Source organism: Scardinius erythrophthalmus, assembly GCF_964197995.2.
Source record: "Scardinius erythrophthalmus genome assembly, chromosome: 17".
NCBI lineage: Eukaryota > Metazoa > Chordata > Actinopteri > Cypriniformes > Leuciscidae > Scardinius > Scardinius erythrophthalmus.
The window spans coordinates 17,830,397-17,852,948 of NC_138237.1; the positions used below are offsets into that span (position 1 = coordinate 17,830,397).

At 38.0% G+C, this 22,552-nt stretch overlaps 2 protein-coding genes across 2 annotated transcripts; both read left to right on the top strand.

Annotated features, from left to right (window-relative positions):
- Window positions 1-6,892: 6,892 nt before the first annotated feature.
- LOC308706073 (olfactory receptor 5K1-like) lies at window positions 6,893-7,858 on the top strand (the record flags this gene model as incomplete). Its single annotated transcript, XM_081391458.1, has 1 exon — window positions 6,893-7,858. The coding sequence occupies one exon, from the start codon at window positions 6,893-6,895 to the stop codon at window positions 7,856-7,858; it is 966 nt and encodes a 321-aa protein (XP_081247584.1).
- Window positions 7,859-15,312: 7,454 nt separating this feature from the next.
- Window positions 15,313-17,717, top strand: LOC308706074 (olfactory receptor 2C1-like; the record flags this gene model as incomplete). Its single annotated transcript, XM_081391459.1, has 4 exons — window positions 15,313-16,204; window positions 16,976-17,259; window positions 17,377-17,433; window positions 17,631-17,717. 4 exons carry the CDS (start codon window positions 15,313-15,315, stop codon window positions 17,715-17,717), a joined length of 1,320 nt encoding a protein of 439 aa, XP_081247585.1.
- Window positions 17,718-22,552: the final 4,835 nt, after the last annotated feature.

A 22,552-nucleotide genomic window follows, 5' to 3' on the forward strand; every position in this document is an offset into this window, starting at 1 on the left:
AGCCAGGAACTGCGAAACAGATTGATCGCTTAAAATCAACCTTTGTGTAAAAAAATAAACTTTTGCAAATGTCTAAATGAATTGTTGTGAACATGAGGCAAAAAAGTTCCCGTAATAACCCCATTTGTTGCGTCTTTCTTTTAGTTGTGCGTACAGTTTTGGTGCGATTTTCTCACGCATTGGGCCCTATTACACCCGGCTCAATGCAGTGTCAAGCGTGAAGCAAGTGTTTTTTGCTAGTTTCAGCCCGACGTGGTTACCATTTTCACATCCTGCACCACGTTGTTTAAATAGCAAATGCATTTGCGCCCATTTGTGCGCCCATGGGCTTGCTGGTCTGAAAAAGAGGTGTGTTCAGGCGCATTGTTGCCTTGTTGCTATTTTGAGGCAACTGAAATAGACTGCACCATTGACCAGGATGGTCTGCTTAACCTTGCACACGAGCAGATCAGTCTTTCCGTTTGCAAAATGCGCCATGTAAATAGCGAATCCGCCATGGCGCGAGCACAACTGGCTTTTAAAGGGAATGGGAAATTACACTCTGATTGGTTTATTGCACTTTATGCCCAAAACACACCCATTACTCATTAAGAGAATAGAAACAACCCTTTTAGGCGTGCCAACCTTTTTTCCTGCCATTAAACTAGCAAAAGTGGATTTGGACACGGCCTAAGTGCACTTGCCGTGCTCTTTAGACCATGTGCTTAGATCCTTAAAATAGGGTGTGGCGAGCAGGACGAGGTCGAGGGCCGTGGGAGGACGGCGCGAGGCCGGTGGCGTGATTATGATGAGCCACACCTGTGAGACGCACCGGTCTCGCATCTCTCACGGAGGAGCGGAGGCATAAAGGAGGAGCGACGACAGTGAAGAGCGAGAGGGGACAGGCCTGATTTTTAGTTGATGTTTTGTTTTTGGTTTGTGTTGCCAGCAGTCGTCCGTGAGGGGCTGCTTGCTTTGACTTTCATTTTAGGTCTCAAACTATTCCTTTGTGTCAGGGTGTCCCTCAGGGGTCAGTTTTGGGTCCTGTTTTATTCAGTATCTATATGCTGCCTCTCGGGCAGATCATTCAGAAGTATGGCCTAAGCTATCATTGTTACGCAGACGACACCCAGATTTATATCAGCTCTCAACCTGATGTTAATTCTTCCTCTTCGAAACTGTCTGATTGTTTGCTGGAAATCAAAGGGTGGATGAAACTCAATTTTTTAAAACTAAACTGCTCCAAAACGGAAGTCTTATTAATTGGAACTTCAGTGAATGTTGGTAAATGTAAGGATTTTAGAATCTCAGTTGACAATACCCAGCTGTCCCCTTCTGACCAGGTTCGTAATCTGGGTGTGATCTTTGATGCCCAGCTTACTTTTAATTCACATTTTAAAAATATAACGAAGGTGGCTTTTTTTCACCTGAGGAACATAGCACGTATCAGACCGTTTCTCTCTAGGCCTGATGCAGAGAGGCTTATCCATGCCTTTATCACATCGAGACTTGATTATTGTAATTCTCTTTTTGTGGGTCTACCAGCAAACTCTATTAAGAGGTTGCAATATATCCAAAACTCGGCCGCACGCGTCTTGACTCACACATCCTCACGCCATCACATTACACCAGTGCTCCAGCAATTGCATTGGCTTCCAGTTCAGTCACGTATTGATTTTAAAATTCTGATTTTAACTTATAAAGCTGTACATGGGTTGGCTCCGGATTACATCTGTGATTTGGTTACACCATCCATTCCTGCTCGTTCTCTCCGCTCTGCTGTCTCTCTCTGTCTGTTTCAGCCTCGTTTTAAATTAAAAACTATGGGGGGAAGAGCCTTTTCCTGTATTGCGCCAAAGTTATGGAATACTTTACCTGCACCCATCAGAAATGCTCCTTCGGTGGATTGTTTTAAGAAACTTCTTAAGACTCATCTTTTTACTACTGCTTTTAATTTATAAATTATTATTATTATTATTATTATTTTACACTTGTTCTGATGCAATGTTGATTGTTTGATTATTTTGCTTTGTATCCTGTAGCGCTTTGAGTTTGAGAAAGGCGCATTATAAAATAAATTTATTATTAAATTATTATTATTATTATTTTGTATTTGTGTCATTTTATTTATTAAATATTGTTGAATGTTCGCCGGTTCCCGCCTCCTTCTTCCCACAACATCATACCTCGTTACACTGGTGCCGAAACCCGGGAAGAAGGAGGGACACGCTGTCGGAGAGCCCTCGCTGCTGGGGGGGATCGCGGTGCTGAGGAGGTCGGGCAGCACGAGGGAGCGATGGCCGCCGATTGCCCGAGGCGATGGTGCTGGAGCGATGGAAGAACTGGGGGGACGGAGCTCGAGCTCGCTGCCGTGCTCCTGGGTCGAGGAGGGGTGGCTGCCCCGAGAGGGAGCGGAGGAGTCCCGTTTGCCGTGGGCCGGAGCCTGTTGCCGTCGGCCATGATGGGGGCGGAGCAGGGAACGGGAGACTCGCTGCCGGCTGCCCTCAACCGGAGGAGCCATCGCCGTCCGCCAGGAGGCGGAGGAGCGTCGAGCTGTTCCCCAACGGATGTCCAGTACCATCGCATGGCACCGCGAGTGACTCTCAGCTGGTTGAGGACCGAGCGGCAGTGTGTCCGGGAACCGGATCAAGATTTTATTTTATTTTTTCTCTCTCCCCTCTCTCGTCTCTGTCGCTCCTCATGCTTCCGTCTCCTGTACTCTCACCTCGTCTGTCCATACCCCCAGGTACCGCAGCCGCCGTGATCGGTCCCCCCCGGGGAGGGGGGGGGAGTAGGCGCAGCCTCGGTGGTACCCCCGGCCTGCGAGGGGCGATGGGGGTATGTGGCGAGCAGGACGAGGTCGAGGGCCGTGGGAGGACGGCGCGAGGCCGGTGGCGTGATTATGATGAGCCACACCTGTGAGACGCACCGGTCTCGCATCTCTCACGGAGGAGCGGAGGCATAAAGGAGGAGCGACGACAGTGAAGAGCGAGAGAGGACAGGCCTTATTTTTAGTTGATGTTTTGTTTTTGGTTTGTGTTGCCACTGCCAGCAGTCGTCCGTGAGGGGCTGCTGGCTTTTACTTTCATTTTGTATTTGTGTCATTTTATTTATTAAATATTGTTGAATGTTCGCCGGTTCCCGCCTCCTTCTTCCCACAACATCATACCTCGTTACATAGGGCCCATTGAGATTTTCAAGCGAGAGGAGGAGGGCGGGTCCACCTTCTTCATGTAGCCAATCAAATGATCTTCTCGATCATTCTCAATTTACTCTTATCTGATTGGTTCAATAAACACGCCAGTCGCCAGAACACATCTTTATCTTCTTTTGGCTCAGCATCGTTCTCGTTGCTGAAATGGTACTTTTAATGCACACATAGCCTACATGTGATTTTTCTTACGTACCTGGACCTAATTACCTGGGGCATCGACACCCAAGCGTCAACAGTCGACACTTAATAAATAAATTTACCTGGTCTACAGTTCTATTTTTTATTTTTACACTAAGTAATTTTCTATGTATTAAAACCAAGTATACAATTCATCAAGTTAGTATTTTTACATTTATTCCAAAATAATAACCAAAGGCAGTAACAATTTAAACAATATATATTATTTGTGTAATGTTCATCATTTCTTTTAAATAAAAAAAAGACCCCCCTTCCATTTTTCATTAATGCCATAATTATCTTAATTCAGGCCGATCCGTGAACTCGCACGAAAACAAGAGGCGGGATTTACTGCACGAACCAATCATGTACGATCATAACCAATCATATCCAATCATAGCGCGATGGAGCCATTGCCTCCTCTCACGTGACTTTCCCCCATTCATTCTCAGTTACCCCCCACTAAACCCACCGCACGCTTTTGGGTGTCTGTTTTAAAGGAACACTCCACCGTTTTTTGAAATAGGGCTTATTCACAGTTTTTCCTACATTTAGATAGGTGGGCAAACGCATTTTTGTCTCAGTGCATGCACTGTTTTAGTTTGGCAGCACCGCCGATAGCTTAGCTTAGCATAATGAATGGAATCCTTTGTTGCCAGCTAGCATGTCGTGAGTAAAAGTGATAAAAAAAAAAAAAAAAACGAATTACTTCTTGTGGTCTGCGTATTCACAACAAGTACAAATAGCAATGCAGATTAAGACTAGGCGATTTCCTAGGCAGATATTGACATGGGACTATATTGGGGTGAAGCACAGGCGAAGCACTGCTACTTGGGCGCAGAGATAGAGATATCACGCAACACCTGAAATCCCCCAACTTCCGTCAACATACCAGCGTGAATAGTAGCCGGCTATTTTTCCTACAGTAGACATAGTGAATGGCGATGAACATGGCGGATTTTGTGAGAGACGAAGAGGGTGACTTCTCAGACAGTCGAGAGCCAGAACCATATACCTCTATGAACCAGAGTTTTCAGAAGATGAGCTGCGTGCTTTGGAAATAGAACGACAGGGGGAGGAGGTTGCGATCGCTCAACAGCCTGAGGACGTGAGGAGGATGAGAGTCAACACTAACTGGTGGTGTGATATCTCTGCGCCCAGGTAGCAGTGCTTCGCCTGTGCTTCACCCCAATATAGTCCCAATATCTGACATGCCAGAAATTCATCCGACCATCCGATTGCCGGTCGGGAAAGGTTAATCGCCTCTCATTTACCCCTGTACACTGCACGAATACTGCACTATGACAAAGCTGAAAATCGGCCCGACTCGAAAAAGAATCGCACGAGTCAAAATTCGGCTCAAAATCTGACGAAAATCGCACAGTGTATGCCCACCCAAGCGCTTAGATTGTTAAAATAGCACCCAAAGACTCATTCATCAACAGTGATTTGCTGCCACCTACTGGCGGTTTTAATTTCACAATTAAAGTATCTTTTAATTTTTTTTTAATAATTTCTAATCTCAATATTAGAATTGTCATTCAACGTTTTATGTTTAAAACATCAAATATTATTTCTGCATTTTCTGCATGTTAAATGCATTCATGACCCTCAGAGCTGAAAATGCAAGATTAATTTAGTTGATACTGATTTCATTTGATTGTTAACAGCCCTATTTGTCTTGTCCAATTAGTCTTACTAGTGCAAAATGCCCGTGATCAAAATCAGTTTTTGTGTGTTTTTAGTAATTGTTAGTTTGAGTGCTCATTGTTACAATTGCACAGCAAAAGTTCAGTGACTTTTTTTATTTGTGCATGGTAGAAAGCACACAGTGAACTCCGAGAAAACGCTATGCTTGAGCAAACAGTTTGTGAACAGGCTACTACAAATTGTGCCCGTGAAAGAGACTGTGAACGCATTGAATAGGATATGTTTGTTGGTGAATAGCATAGGCTACTATTACACAGTAGCGATAACGTTAAGCGCACCAGAATTAAATATAATATTCAGAAGTAAACAGCATAGCTGACTTACAGATTCAGTTAACATCCACAAATGAATAAGCGCGTCGATTCAGGGAGCAGTGCAAAGTGCCCGTGCAAAATCAGTTTTTGTGTGTGTTTTTAGTAATTGTTGGTTTGGTGTGTTTGAGTGCTCATTGTTACAATTACACAGCAAAAGTTCAGTGACATTTTTATTTGTGCATGGTAGAAAGCAAATACTGATACTGACATAATGATATACAATAAATGTGGAACATTGAACTACACGATTAAGGGAGCAGGTTACACAGGGAACCCCAAGCTAAGCTTCACTGCTTTCTTCGACCCTCTCTGTGAGGGTCAAAAGCCAGAGTGGCTAGAGCGGCAAAAGCCAGAGTGCTTCTTTTACAGATATATTTTTACCGATATTTTTTGCATTTCTAATCCAAACAACGTCAAACTTGGCACTGCACTTAATCATGCCCGTAGCGAGACACCTGTCAAATTTGAAATCCATCGGACTAACAGTTCGAGAGATATGCGAATAACACACACGCACACACACACACACACACACACACACACACACAGAAAGACGTTCCCATAATATATAGATAGATAATATACAGAAGTAAACGGCTGGTATTTTTAACGATATCTTTTGCATTTCTCATCCAAACATCGTCAAACTTGGCACTGCACTTACTTGTGCCCGTAGCAATACACCTGTCAAGTTTGAAATCCATCGGAGTAACAGTTCGAGAGATATGCGAATAACAGACACACACACAGAGAGACAGACGTTCCTGTAATTTATAGATAGATTATTCCAATAGAATTTGATTTAATTTAAGAATTTGACTAATAAAATTGCATGCATTTAATTAGGTTAAAATGTTTATTTTTAAAGGAAAAAATGCCCATAAAAGGTACAAATCAATTTAATCTTATTGTAAAAGATGATTTCTGTCACTGCTGCAAACTGAAACAGAATATGAAGAATATCCAAAACTTTGAGATTCAGCTGTCCACATAACCAAATTATATGGTTTCATTTAGTAAGATTACAACAAAATCCTTTAAATATGGGGTGTTCCAAACTTATTAAATGTGGGGCTGTTTTCGCAGGTATTGTTACTAAAACTGACATTTATTTTATTTTGACATTTATTTTAACAGATCAAGAAGTTTGCAAAGTGTTGTGCTTGAACCCATAATTAGTCCCAAGGAATGTTAGAATATCTCTCAGAGATTTCCCTAATGAGAAATCACTAAATATAAAACTAAGCTAAAGACCTCATCACTTTCAGTTGCAAACACATTTGTGGAAACTGTTAACTTTCCTTTTTTTTTTTCCTGACTGCTTTATTTCCTTTATTTCCTTAGGCAACTTTGGTAATTGAAGCTTAATTAAATGTCTGCTTTAGTTATTCATTTACTGACCATTGACTAATATTGTCTTGTATTGGGTTGTTTTGCATGATATTTGTTTGTTTCGTGTGATTTAAAGGACTATCCATGACATACCTTGACTGCCATGATGGATAACATGTCTTATCCTTTGATACTGACTCTTATGGTGCCAAAAGAGACTAAATTATATAGGCATGTATATTTTATTTGTTTTTTTGCCTTATTTCTCTTTATATTGTTTATAAATATTGTTGTTGTTGTAGTCATTATCATAGAGAAAGCACTTCATGAACCAATGTACATATTCTTGTCTCATCTGTGTGTAAATGGGGTTTATGGAGCCACAGGATTCTACCCTAAAATTCTGTCTGATTTAATATTGGATTCATATGTGATCTCCTTCCATATGTGTGCTCTGCAAACCTATGTTATCTACAGCTCTTTACTTTCTGAGATCACAATATTAACAGTGATGTCTTATGATAGATATGTAGCCATATGCAAACCTTTAGACTATCATTCAAAATTAACTAAAAACACCTGTGTCAAATTAATTCTGTTTTCTTGGATTGTACCCAACATCTGTGGTGTTATAGCCACCCTATTAGCAAACTTGAGATCTATTTGTAAATATCACATTGACAAATTATATTGTGACAACTGGTCAATTGTAAAGCTGTCTTGTGTATCATCTGTTGTAAATAATGTATTTGGATATGCCATTACAGTCACATTTTTTAGCTTTATAGTTTTCATCATAGTGTCCTATGTAAAACTGATCTCTGCATGTAAAGCATCTTTAGAAAACAGAAGGAAATTCTGGCAAACATGTCTTCCACACATATTATCACTGATAAATTTCACTTTTGCTTTCCTTTTTGATTTAATGTATAACAGATATGGTTCAAATGACATTTCAGAGAGTCTGCGTAATTTTTTGGCTTTAGAATTAGTTATAGTTCCACCTATTTTTAGTCCTCTAATTTATGGATTAAATATTAGAGCAGTGCGCAAAAGAGTTTTTACTTCATGTGTTGCAGCTAAAGAAAATGTTTCACAAAAGGTCCACAGCTTAATTGTGTACAAAAACTGATACAGGCAAAACAAAACACATGTTTGTTTTTAACATGCATACTTCTGGTGTGATGTATGTACAAACTGTAAAAAAATAAAATAAAACCGTTTTGAATCCATCCAGCCTAAGCCTCCTGTCAATTGGATTTGATTTATACATCAAGTTGTAAGATCATATTACAACACTGTATTTTTTTGTCTATAGAATGGAAGTCAAAGGGAACCAAAATTGTTTGGTTACCAACATTCTTCAAAATATCTTTTTATGTTCCACAGAAAAAATAAAATGCATTCAGGTTTGTAACATGAGGTGAATGAGGACATAATTTAATTTTTTTGGTGAGCTATCCCTTTAAGCCATGGGTTCTCAACCTTTTGCAAGCTGGGCCCCCCACCCCCAAAGCTGGTTCATTGCAGTTGGGTTCCCCCCTCCTCCTCCTCCTCCTCCCAGGGTACTATTAGGCCTAGTAATTATCATTACTAGGCTATTGCTATAATTGGGAATTGGCACCAGACCTCTGATATGAATTTATGCTTTATTGTTATTATTACTAGGCCTAATAGTAGGCATATCATCTGCATTTTTCAGAGAAGCTTGCAGGTAGGCGATGTTAATGTGAGACCTGAGCCTGCTTTGCCTTGCAAAGATCCTCATTTCGGTCCCATTATAAACAAAATAATTCAAAACGAAAAGAAACCGACTAGCCTACTCTGCTTATGTAATCCGTATGAAGTGTGCATCTCTCTATATAGGCGCGTTCACTGCGAAGATGATGAGACGGCATCGTCAATTAACTTAATCTTTGCAGCCCGACAACGACACAGAAAACACTAGTTTATTAATAAACAATTAAAATGTCTCCTTGCTATATTTGGCACATTCATAATCATTTTGCTGGTTCTTTGTGACAGCTGTTATGTGCGTTATTGGCAGCATCACCACCGCATCTAGAACATGCAGATTTTATTTTAGAGAATAATCGCACAACCTATTCGATATTCTATAATTAAATAAACTAATAGAATATTCAAAAACCGTGACTCATCCCTGTATGGAATCTCTTGTTTCTTTTCCCAAATCTTCACTCACGGTCTCACCCATTTTCGCAGGGGATTATAAACGTTTCTTCCTTGGTTCGCTTTTAATTAGGCAATGGCATATTATATTCGTATTCTTGTAGAAAAACGCTGCAGGACAGATAGCCCACATTTTTACTTGTAGGCTACGTCAAAATCTTTTTTAACACAGTTTGTGCTTGTTATTAGACATGCGTTGTCTCAAGTTTATTTGTAAAGCGTGTTTCACACGCGTGGGTGATTTTTGTTTCGCTTTCTCTGGCAGCGCAATTTCAAACATAGTAAATGTCTTGCCCTTGTGGAGGATAAAATTCGCTCTTCATACCTTTTACAACAAGTAGAAAACATGAAGATATCAGAAAAGAGATCGATGTTTCCTGCTCGTGTCCCACATCCCTCTCAAAGCGCAGTGCATCACGTTTGTTTTTTAAAATAGATTTAACTTTATTAGCCTATATTATTTAAGTTTCCAATATTTAATGATATTTATTTTAATACTTTACAGGCCTAGTGTGTTGTTTCTTTGACGGAATTGCTCAAATAAACACTTTTTTGCTAAAAAAAAAAAAACCAACCACCACAGCCTAGTTGGTCCATTACCACCGCGGTGGTAAAAAAAATTCCCACCGTCACAGCCCTATAACCTGAAAGTAAAACAGATAATTTTATAATTAAATACTGCAATACTTTGCGCTACAGTATTGAATTGCGTGCGCAAAATTTCGCAATACTGAACAGAATCGATTTTTTCCCCCACCACTACCAGTAACACCAGTAAAAGTCGCTAGGAGGATGATTTGTTTGTGTGTTATAATAGTCCAACCACTTGCATTTCAACAGGGGGGGAATTTTCGTGATTTTTTTTTTTTTTTTTTTTTTTTTGCCTACTCGCGCTCCCTCAGGGGATTTTGCAGTATGAAGGTTGCCTCAAAATTCATTTTAGTCTTCACACAGAAAGCGGGTCTATTGAGGCTGCATTAGCTACAACTGAGCTCCATGCCTGCAACAACCCAAAGCACTGCCTATTGTCTAAATGACTGTTTTGCTGTTGGTTAAAAATGTATGACTGTAGACAGTGACATCTCCAAAACTTTAAAGGCAGAGCAAGTTATTTCAAACTGATGAAAGCAACTTTTTTCTTTGGAATGACTTCCATTAAACACAAAAGAGTCAATCGATCCCATAAAGAATAGATGAGAATTAAGATATGACTCCATTAAATCACCTAAATTAAATACTTAGATTACCAAACTAGCCTACTACACATCTCAGAAGAACCTTAAAGTAGTGGCAAAGCAAGTTATTTAATGAATTACTAATTAAAAATAACCCAACGATGGGTTATTTTAACCCAATGCATTGGGTTAAACACCAGTTGTTAAAATAACCCAACAGTTTAATTAAATATTATTTTTTATTTATGACACTATTTTAATAAATAAAATGCACTGTTTTCAAATTCAGATCGTTTATTTGTATAAAACAATTCATGTTTCAACAAACATATTTTTAAATTACAAACTATACATTGGGGAGTCTTATTTAAAGGGTAACTTTATTGCATAGGCTATTTTTGTTCATCTACCCAAGTCAAACATTTGTGTAAAAGCATAATTAGAATGGAAACTCCACTTTTAAGATTGACCGTATTTTCGTATTCGGTCAAAATGCCTTTTGAATGGGAGTGCTAGGGGCACTACAATGATATAGCATCAAAATAGCTATTTTTAAAACACTAAGAAGGCTCGACACAACATGAAACTGTGCTTGAAGTATCACCAGGGGCTCTACACATGAACTCGAGCATTGAGAACATTGTTTGTATACACAAAGTTTGCTAAAAAGAAAGGTTTTGTACAACTCACTTTATCAGTTAGTGTTTCCGGTGGCTGGAATTTTGTCAGTCAAAAGTAGTCGATCTCCGAATTTAACACTGTTGATGCTACATAATGAGAAAAATGTTGCATGTATTGAGTTACATTTTCAACCCAGTGTGCATTCCTTTATGACTCTCATGTTAGTGTTAAGGTAAATCATGTGATCATATACACTGGAGATGGGTTCCATAAGTGGACTGTTAGCAATAACATGATAATGGATTTAGTTCTTGTTAAAAGCATCTGAATGTCTTATATTAAATGGTAAATGTATGTTTACTCTTTATGTTTTAGATACATTCCCTTATTAAGACACTGTGCCTTTTCTGTCTGATTGTGCAACACATTCTCGCTCCCAATTCGTCACATATGGACATTTGGTCAGGACTCCTTGGCGTCACTTTTTAACATGCAGGGTAGCGTACATTTTTTATGTGCAACTTCATTGCTTTCAAAGAGAAACCTTTGGATATAACTCTGCACTGCCATATTGGTATTACCACACATTATATTGAATTAATAGGAAATCATCTGATTTGAATGAGATAACATTACCGAACGAGTCTCCCTGTACATTATTTCATCTCAAGAGTCTTAAACATTTAAATTATTTAATTAAAGTTGGGAATTTTCCCTGTTTATAAAAAGTGCGTGCAAGTTATGTTCGTCTTCATTAGTGAACAGATCAATGGATAGACAGCAAGACACCTCAACATATAGGCCTACTGCAATTCGCTCATTCTGAAATCTGAATACAGATTTACTTATGTTTTGTTTTTTAAGCGCCTCCATAACCATAACTCTCTGACCTGCCTGTGTTCATACGAAGTTGTAAATGCCCAATTGAAGTTCGGCATTTAACCTGATTGGTCTGAATAACTCGCTGCTGCACGGTGCGGCCTGCTCTGCCTTGTCATTGTCTGTATCCTCCTTTTGTTCTTTTTTTCTTACTGCGGGAGAAAATGGATGTGTGGCCTGAGAGTTTGCAGCCTTGATTTAAGACAGTCAATATGAATATAATATAATAGCCTACATAATAACACTTCATTCCTATGCATACTTACACGCTAGTGAAATGCCAGAGAATTTGCGCGGTCCATTAGCCCATTAACTGTCATTGTTTCCAAGTTCTCCAAGATTTTGAAGTGGACGTTGGCAGTGGTGTATCCAGGACATTTTTACTGGGGTGGCCAAGATGGGACACAAAACTTGAGTGGGGTGGCCATATATAGCCTACTATAAAGTAATGTTATGAAAACCCTTAAACTCTTATGAACAATAGAGGATTTTAATAATAGTAACAAAGTGCAAACTTTATTTTTAAATAATGGTACTATTTCATAAAATGTAAGATACAGTCACAGGCCTATTTAGGAGATGTGTTTACTATAGTCTGTTATTAATTACCGTAGTGGGAATATGATTTAGGCTACTCAATTAACTTGTCCATTAACTTGTCTGAAAATGCACTTGTGTTTATCGGCAAAAAGGTTCACATACACTAGATTGCAGCCTAGGCTACTTTTAATGTAAATATAATGTTAGTCGTTTGTTTTTCAATTCTCTGTCTTATATATTCTTAAATTCTGTCTTATATTTTTTATTTATTTATTGTTTTAACAATTTTTATATTTATTATGCACTGGCCGTAGAGCATTGCAATTTCATTGTATACTTGATATACATTGACAATAAAGATTCTTACTTAGATTCTTACTTACTTTTTAAAGTCTACATTAGAGACCTGCGCAGGACGGATTTCTCCCTTAATAATTCCTAAAAAGCTGACATCTCAGTTCATCGTGATCTCACAAATCTCTGTTATTATCAATGAAACTGGCTGCATAATGAATCTTTCATAATATATACACTTTGTTTGCTATAATCAGATGATTTGCCAGTAGCCTATGCAGAAATCAGCACTGAACAAAAAGTCCATTTTGAGCGGTGAGGGGATTCTATCTTAAAGTCCCCGTGAACCGGAAGTTGCAAACGACTTTTCTCCAGTGTTGTGACGTATTTCCCAGTGAAAGGGAATATTGAACAGAGGGCAGGGTTTTACTCTAGCGCTCCTCCTCTCCATCTCTGCTCATAACAGACTAACGGTTTGAGGGGAGTGGTTAAGCGTTGCCCAAACCAATTCCTCAAACCTACGTCATCAGAGAAGGTCCTCCAATGCAGAGGGGAGGGGCATTTTCAGATTTTGATTAAAGATTACCATGGTAAAAAAATTTTTTTTTTAATATTTTCTTGCACGGATTAATTGTTCACCACAAGACTAGTAATATGCGCTAACAAAGTAAATAGGGTCAATTTTGATTTCATGGGAACTTTAAATATTACCATGGTAAAAATTTTTTTTTTAAAATATTTTCTTGCACGGATTAATTGTTCACCACAAGACTAGTAATATGCGCTAACAAAGTAAATAGGGTCAATTTTGATTTCATGGGGACTTTAAATGTCTCTGATTGGCCACTGCGTTCAAGAAATCAACACATATGTCTGTGATTGGCTACATTGTTGCAAATGCAAACATGTTATACATAGAGACTCTGGCCTGTAAATCGTTTCTATTTTGTTTTAGTTGTTCTTGTTGCTTTTGTGCAACAGATGAATGACAATTTATTTGTTTTTAGATGTTCAGTTTATAGATAATTCTATTTTGCGGGAGTCCCGCGAATCGTTTTACTCTCCCCCGCAACCAGCACACACACGAGTGCATTACCGCCCGTGCCCGCACTCGGCCATCAGATCTATATTCCCGAGCCGCACTCTGCTGCTTTGGATCCCGACCATACCTCTCAATAGACTGATTCCAGCGTTTTTATTGTTGTTGTATTGTTGCAACTGTGTGACCGTCACCGTCCTCTTGTTTCACGGACTAGCAGCAGGTGGACCGTGCAGCGCACGTACTTTCATCTCATAAGTCACCTGACCTGCATGGCCAAACGTCCGCTGAGCAGAAATCAGCTCTCAAAGTCTCAGTTTGACCGTTACTGTGTTAGTTAAAAAATTTAAACTGGCTCTAAATCAGTTGATCAGCTGTCATCATTGATTGGCAACATTTCTCATTTCTTGTGTTGACGAACTTGACCAACTACCTATCAGATCTGGGGTGGCCACAGGGGTGGCCAATGAGCTTTCAGGGGTGGCCCCGGCCACCCCAGGCCACCCCCTAGAATCGCCACTGGACGTTGGTAAATAAAAGACATCGGGGGAAAAATACACGCTTCACAATTTCATGAAAAATAATAATGCTTAATATTTCCTGCACAATTACGTACATACAGTGGCAGCTCGTCAGGAGAGACAAGGAAGGCACTGCCTACCCAAGATTTTAAGGAGGAAAATAGGAGAAGAACAATTTCATATTAATAAAATTCCTCATTATTCATTTTATTTCACATCTCAGAATGTGTAGTCCATGTTTGTAATTTCACCATTGTAACATCATAAAATATAGCCTACTTAAGTTGACTGTAAAAAAACAAAAACGTGACTCTCTAGTGAACACGACGCACAGCGGAATTGATTACTGGAAGTGCTCATCGAAGCAGTGCATCGATTCATTCGGTTATGTATATTTGCAATGTGTTTTAATCACCTATAGTTGAATAAACGCCTCTGAAAACGAGCATCCGCAGGATGATTTCAAAATCCAGAAATTTTTAGAGACAGAGGAAAATATATTCTGATGATTAATTATTAATGAGTTCAGCATTCTGAAAAAAAAATATATATATATATATATATTGGGGATTTTCTAGACTGTTTTAAGTCGTAAAGTGAGCAGAATATATTAATTTAGTTCAGTCGATCTTGGAGCCCTCCATAGCTCTACAGCGCCCCACAAATTTCCAATGTAAATCTGTGGTGACAAATGGAACTGCAGTGAACTCTCTTAGAGAGCCATTGGAGCAGATTTTTGGCTGCCCCGCTTATTATCCGAGCTTGGAGCCCTCCCCCCGGACAGCACGCCATATACGCATTAAACTTTACTCCCTCTAATTGTATTTAAGTGTGAACTCGTGAAAGTGACTTATAAGGAATATCAGCAATTCAACAAAAAGCTATAGACAACAATAATGGAGTGACATCCCCTTTTGTATATTATTTGCAGTCTAAAAGCATGAACCACCTAATTATCAAAGGGCCGATAACCCATCCCATCCTCTGACCCACTGTTATATAAACTTTACAGTTGATTCAGCCAGGAGCACTCTCCCTCAGAGCACAGAACGGTATAGGAAGAACTTTCGAGAAAACCTCAAGATTAACACTCTCTTTTTTTTTCAGGTACAAACACAATTCAGTTTATTAGTTTTCTCATCAAAGGATTTTCTCTGCTACATGAAGTATTTGACTGTAAATAATTATGTGTATGACCAAAATGTGTGTGTACAAAAAGAAAATGCATGTGAGGAAGTGTAAAATAAGCATTGATTATGATTGTAATTTTCCTAAGATGCTTTTGTTTATGCATTTTTGTCTGGTCTGCATTAGTTTGTCAAGTGGAATGGACAACGTCTCCTCCTTCTCCTTGTTCTCTCTCACAGCTCTGAATGACACCAGCAGGATCACTATATTCTCTTTTGCCCTCCCAGGATATTTTCTGACCATTTTTGTCAACGCAGTCTTGATTTTCATAATTGTTCTGGAGAAAGTCTTTCACCAGCCTATGTACATTTTTGTGTGCAATTTATGTATAAATGGATTATACGGAGCCACAGGATTTTATCCACCCCTACTGTATTATTTACTTAATGAAACCAATGTAATCTCTCTGGAAGAATGTGCCATACAAAGTTTTGCCATTTTCACCTATGCAATAGGGGAGTTTACTAATCTAAGCGTAATGGCATTCGATAGGTACTTAGCAATCTGCAGACCGCTATACTACCAGACTATCATGACAACTATCACTGTTTGGAAGCTGCTGACTTTCATATGGATGTTTCCCTGCTGCTCTGCAATACTGATCATACTGATGACGCTCAGGTTTCCGATCTGCATGAATCAGATAAATAAACTGTACTGTGAAACCTGGGTCTTGGAGAGACTTGCCTGCAGGGTGGACACTGCTCAGTATGTGATCAATGGAATATTAACATTTGCTGTTAATGCTCTGGTATGGTTTGTGTTTTTGTCATATATTAAAATAGTGATCGCTTGTAAGCACTCTGTCCAAAACCACAAGAAGTTCATAACCACATGTCTGCCACATTTGGTAGCTTTTTTGAATTATGTGGTGTGGTCACTTTTTAATGCCCTATATGAGGTGTTTGGAACTAGCAGTCTGCCTCAGGGTTTTAAAAACTTGTTGTCAGTTTCCTTTGTGATTGTTCCACCTCTGGTTAATCCTATAATATATGGAATCGTATTAACTCCTATTAGGACCAAAGCAAAGTGTATATTCCAAAAACTGAGCGCTGCTTATTGATTCATAACACATCAGACCTGGAAAAATAACATGGCTCGCAAGTAGGGTTTGCGTGCTCCCTGATGATTCATGACTGTTATGATAAATATCAAAATAAAAACCATGAGTTTGTGGTAAAACTGTATGATACTGAATATGAATACAATAAATACATAAATATCAATAAAAAGATTGCAATGCAACTTATTTAAAGGGTCCCTATTATGGATCCCTTTCATGTAGTGAGTAACATAGCTCTAAAGTGAATGAAAACATCCTGCAAAGTTTTAAATCTGAAAGTGCACCGTATATAAAGTTATTGTCTTTCACGCGCAGACACCAGGGACTTGAACCTTAAACCATGCAGCATCTGATTCCTGTGGATACTGGACAGCATCATGTCGAGAAGACGGCGCTGTGCTCTATAATGTGAAAGTAAAGCCAGTTTTTTTTTTTTCACTGCCCAAGGACGAGCATGTGAAGAATCAGTGGTTTAAGTTCATCTTCACGATATCACAGCAGTACAATCCCAAACTTTTGCTGTGTTCCCTTTATTTCACTGACGACTGCATGCTTCTCAAATCTCGGAGTTCAATGCAGGATTCGCAAACCGCTTGGCTCTTGTAAGATGGTGATCAAAATACTTAATTTTGAGTTTTATATTGTGTAGGTCTCCTGCTAACTGGCTAACTCACGTTATTACTGTTATTACTTCTGCTACTCAGTTGTGGGCCACGATTATAATCACGATTATAATCAGTTGTGGGCCTCGCATCGCCCTCCATCATCCTGGCCAATGTCCGGTCCCTCCGCAACAAGAGCGACGATCTCCAGGCCCATGTCCGTTATCAGCACGAGTTTAAAGAAGCTTGCATCCTGGCGCTGACGGAAACATGGTTTGGGGAGAAGGACCTGGACAGCGAGATGGCAATCGATGGGTTTGGCGTGCTGCTGCGTACGGACCGAGAGGCTGCAATCACCGGCAAGTCGCGAGGTGGGGGTGTGTGTTTGTACATCAACGAACGCTGGTGTAAAAACTTTATAGTGAGAGTGTCAGTATGCACCAAGGACATAGAATTGCTCTCTGTATCTATGCGCCCACCCTGTTTACCACGGGAATTCCCACAGATTTTTGTTATGGTGGTGTATATTCATCCAAAGGCGAATGAGAGCTCCACCTCAGAATTGATTCTGCAGACTGTACAGAATGCCCCCAATGTAATTCTGGGAGATTTTAATCATTGCTCACTAAACAAAATTTTAAAAGGCTTTTATAAATATTTATATATATCTTGCCCTACCAGACATGGCAAGACACTTGACTTGATCAATGTTATGGTTTATGGCTCCCTTCACTTGGCACAGCAGACCATAATTGTGTACATCTTATTCCTGCTTATCGCACATGTTTACAGAGGGGGAAAGTTCTCACCAAAAGGGTGAAACTTTGGTCTGAGGATGCTGTACAAGAACTGCAAGGCAGCCTGGACTGTACCGTGTAGGAGGAGCTCATAACATCATCTAGGGACCTGAGGATTGTTCCATAAAAGACGCTTAGAAAAGCGGGGATTAAACTCCAAAACCGGACTTGAATGAGCCCAACAAATAAGTTGGGGCTAAAGTGGTTCCATAAAAGGTCATTGAAGTTCACGCAATCTCACTAATTTGATCCAGGTTTATCAAGTCTAGATAATTGCGTGTGCACGCGTTTTTTGAAGCAGCCCTAGAGGTCGATCGTGGATCAAATCGATCCACCATATTTTGTGCTGTTTTATGCGTTTGTGATATGTTTTTTTTTTCCCTCAGTGCAAAACTTACATTTTACAGTTATATTCTCCATCTGTAAATGTTAGAAAGTCATGGAAATGTATCCATTTTACTGCTAATCTTCATATTGAACGAGCGCTGCTGCGCGCATGCGCGCCAAATGAGCGCAATAATTCTGACTAAAATATACATTTTGCTTGGAAAATTAATATGCGATATTTTATAACACTAGAAATATCTTCTAATTATAATAATTTATCTTTAGGATGTTGGATAAGTTGCAGTGAACTTCTAGCGAACAGAAGTACTTCAGTGAACAGAAGTAGCCTAATTCAGGGAAGTTTATTTTAAGAAACTAAATATATAAAGATACAAAATATAGTTTTGGGTATAGGACCTATGCTACTTAATAAAGATGATGTATACTTATTTAGAATGCTGAGAATTACAGCTTTTAATGCAATACTTTTTTGGAGAAAGCAAGAATCATAAGTAGATTTAGTTTCTAAAGTACACTATGGAGAGGATAACATGAAATTAAGAGCAAATGTATACATTTTGAAAAGATATGTGCAACTCTAAAATCAAAGAATATTTCATAAAATAAAGGAATATATGTTAGCCTACATTAACTAAATTTTTATATAACCCTCCCTCCCTTTTATTTCTAGTTATTTGTTTTTTTTTTTTTATAATTTCTGATTAATATTTATTTATTGTTTTTTGTCTTTTCCCCCTTAAATCATATTTAAAATGTCTAACTATGTACTTTTTGGTCATTGTTCTAATCATGTGTTTTTTAGGCTATGTGTTGGTGGGTATTATCACAAAAGAAAAAAAAGTAGAGGGAAAAATAAATAATAAATGAATATTTATTGGGGGAAAATATGATGTCTTTAAAGGAACTGTCCATTTGTATAATTGTGTTAAATGTGTTTGAATTGAAAGCCACAATAAAGTACATAATATATATATATATATATATATATATATATATATATATATATGCTAACATATTTGTTATTTGGACATTAGATGTGCCTTATTTAGAATCTTAAACCTACAAGTGTATTTTTATGATAGCAATAACTGTAAAGGGACTATTGTAATGGGGTAAATCAAATGTAGGCTAATATACTGTCAATTACTAAGCTCGGATTCATCTTACCAGTTAAAATTTATACTGTGCTTTTGTAATTATTTATTTTTAATTTTGTGATTTTAACTTCTGCTTTAAAAAGCTTTTTTTTAGATTGTGTTTTAATGTTCTTCTAATAATCATAAAAATGTAATACAGCTGCCAAACAAAACCAGAGAGAAATGTCTTCATAAATCTTTAAAACAATCTAATTAAATCTTGGGCACAAAACATTCAGCCAGTAAAAAAAGAAAACCTATAGTATATATATTGTATTTATCTATCTATATATCTCTATATATCTATATATCTATATCTCTATATACTGTATATATAGTGTATAATTTATAATTGTAGCCTTATTTAAGTTGATTTTGTACTGTGTATTTATTTTCGGACTAATAGTGGTTAATAAAGTCCAATGATGGTATGAGAGAGTGTCAGTGGTAATATCATTGTGTTCTTGTCGGTCAGTGTTAGAGGAACTGTGTAACAGCTGAGGCTTAGCCTGACAGTTAGCCTGCCCTGGACCAGGCTAGTTTCCCAGCATAAGTTGCCAGGGTAACTGAGTTTGAACTATTTTAAGTTTGCTTTATGAAACAGAATCCACCGACAATAAGTCTGACTAACCAAAATAAGCCTGGCTTGCCTTGTATTCTAATCTTGTTTTATGGAACAACCCTCTGGATGAGCTCACAGACGTTGTCATTCCTGGATCTCATACTGCGAAGATACTGTAATTGATAGAGAGGTAAAGATCTACCCCAATAGAAAACCTTGGGTGAGAAAACATCTTAAAATCCTGTTAAATAAGAAAAAAACTTGCTTTTAAATAGGGCAGTATTACTGAACTTAACTCTATACAAAAAAATATCAAACGGGAAATAAAAAGGTGCAAACTGGGTTAGAAAGATAAATTAGAAAGACAACTAAGTAATAATAATTTGGGCTCAGCCTGGGACAGTGTCAAGAATATTGTTGGACTTAATGACAAATCAAGGAAAAAGACATTTTTAGAAGGTTTTAAGGCTCTACCCTGGCACAGGAGTTTAACGAGTTTTATTCTAGGTTCGATGTCCATGATTTTAGTAAAGAAACGGGTGCATTAAAGGAGAACTCCGGTCAATTTTAACATTGAGCTAATTTTTTTGTACATTTGGAGTGCTGTCAATACAGAGAACAACGACAAAAATCGGTGTCGTGTTATTCTCTTTTTAAAATTTGCACCTTGTTGACTTCAGGTGGGCAATATTTAAACCTGCTTTTAGCCTCTTAACATCCTTGATGTGTCATTACAAGTGCACAGGTCATGTGAGTGATTCCTTCGGAGTGAACGCGAGTCAATCTGACTGCAGTAGATGTGAAAGATAGGGATAAAAATGATATTTATTCAGCCAGCGCAAATACCTGCGTTTACATCCTGTTTTCGGTCGAAGTCCATAGTAATCGATTGTCGAGTTCACGTGCGTGATCATAGGTACTAAACCAATGCGCGTATATACCAATATTCTCTGTATTGACAGCACTCCAAATGTACAAAAAAATGAGCTCAATGTTAAAGGGGTCATATAATGGTACATATGGCAAGCCATTTTAACATTTAAAAGCATATTTTGAGTATCCGGAATTAACATTGTAGATTACTATGGCAAGCCATTTTAACATTTAAAAGCTAATTTTGACTATCCGGAATTAACATTGTAGATATCAACAATGTCTTTCTGACTAGTCGTAATTACATTTTGGATAGTTGGAATTGTCATTCAAGATATCTGTAACGTAATTGTGACTAGTCGAAACGACAGATAGAGATATCTGTAATTCAGTTTTGACTAGGCAAAACTGAATTACAGATATCTGCAATGACGTCATTGAAAATGACATTCAACTCGTCACACATCTTAAATGACAATTGCAGATATCTGTAATTCAGTTTTGACTAGGCAGAATGAAAGTTAAAGATATCTCAAACGTCATTATGACTAGTGCAAATTATTGTGCATGACGTTGCTCTATTTTACATATCCATTTCCCCTCCCCACCATAATCAAAGAAAAAGTGGGTTAATTTCTTTATTTCTATGAATGGAAGAAGAAAGAATCAGGCTGTAATCAAAAAAAACACCAGAAAATGTTTTTTATATACAAAAAAAATAAAATAATTTTTACAATGCTATGTTTATGTTCATGCTTAAAAGGTTGTTGTTGCCGTAAGATTTATGCATGAAAAAGATTCACACTAATTCACTTTAATAAAGATGCTTACATGCATGCTATTCATGAAAGTACAATAACATTAACTTCCTTAGATGAGAAACAAAGTTCTTAGTTCAGATTAGTTCTTATTTTTTATTTTATTTTTTCAGTTTGAAACAGCATGAAAAAAGACGATTAAAAACTCTGGTTGCTCCAACATGGTGCTAATCAGTGCTAATTAAAGTTAACTGTTAACAGGTGCTATGTGATTTGATGATTTGAACAACACGCTCTGCTCCCGCCTAAAGTGTGATGCATGCATACAGATATCTGCAACGTCATTTGGCCTAGTCAAAACTCTAATTCAAGATATCTGTAATTACATTTTGACTAGGCAGAATAAAAGTTACAGATATCTCAAATTTCAGATATCTCTAATCAAACTTAATTTCAAGATATCTTTAACTTGATAATAGATATCTACAATTAAATTATGACTATCCCTAACTCCAGTTTGAGATATCTACAACGCCATTTTGACTAGACATAACTCCAGTTACAGATATCTGCAATGTAATTTCGCCTAGTCAAAACTTAATTTAAGATATCTGCAAAGGAACATGTAGATATCTTGAACTGAGGTGAATTAAAGATATCTTGAACTGGAGTTATGACTAGTCAGAATCTAATTGAAGATATCTCAAACTAGAATTACAGATATCTACAATTCAATTGCAGATATCCGTAATTCACATAGTGGATATCTGCAACTGAATTGTAGATATCTGTAATGATAAACCCCATTCAAATGAATGGCAAAAGTGATGTCATTTGTCCTAGGAAGAATGTCTTTGTGGATATCTGAAATTACAATTATGGATAGGAAGAATGTAGTTGCGGATATCTGAAATGTTCTTTTTGACTAGGCAAAACTGAATTACAGATATCTGCAACACATATCCAGTCTAGCTGTTAAATGTTAAAATGGCTTGCCATAGTTACATGCACTTTTACAAGTTGATTGCACTGAAATGTCTGTTGGCAGTGCCTGTACACAACCATCCTATCATGATAAAAATCCATCCAAAGTTGATTGCACTGAAATGTCTGTTGGCAGTGCCTGTACACAACCATCCTATCATGATAAAAATCCATCCAGTGGTTTTGTTTTAATCTCCTTATATGTTTGACCCTCTCTGAAATCAAGCCGTTCGATATTGTGACGTCATAATATCCA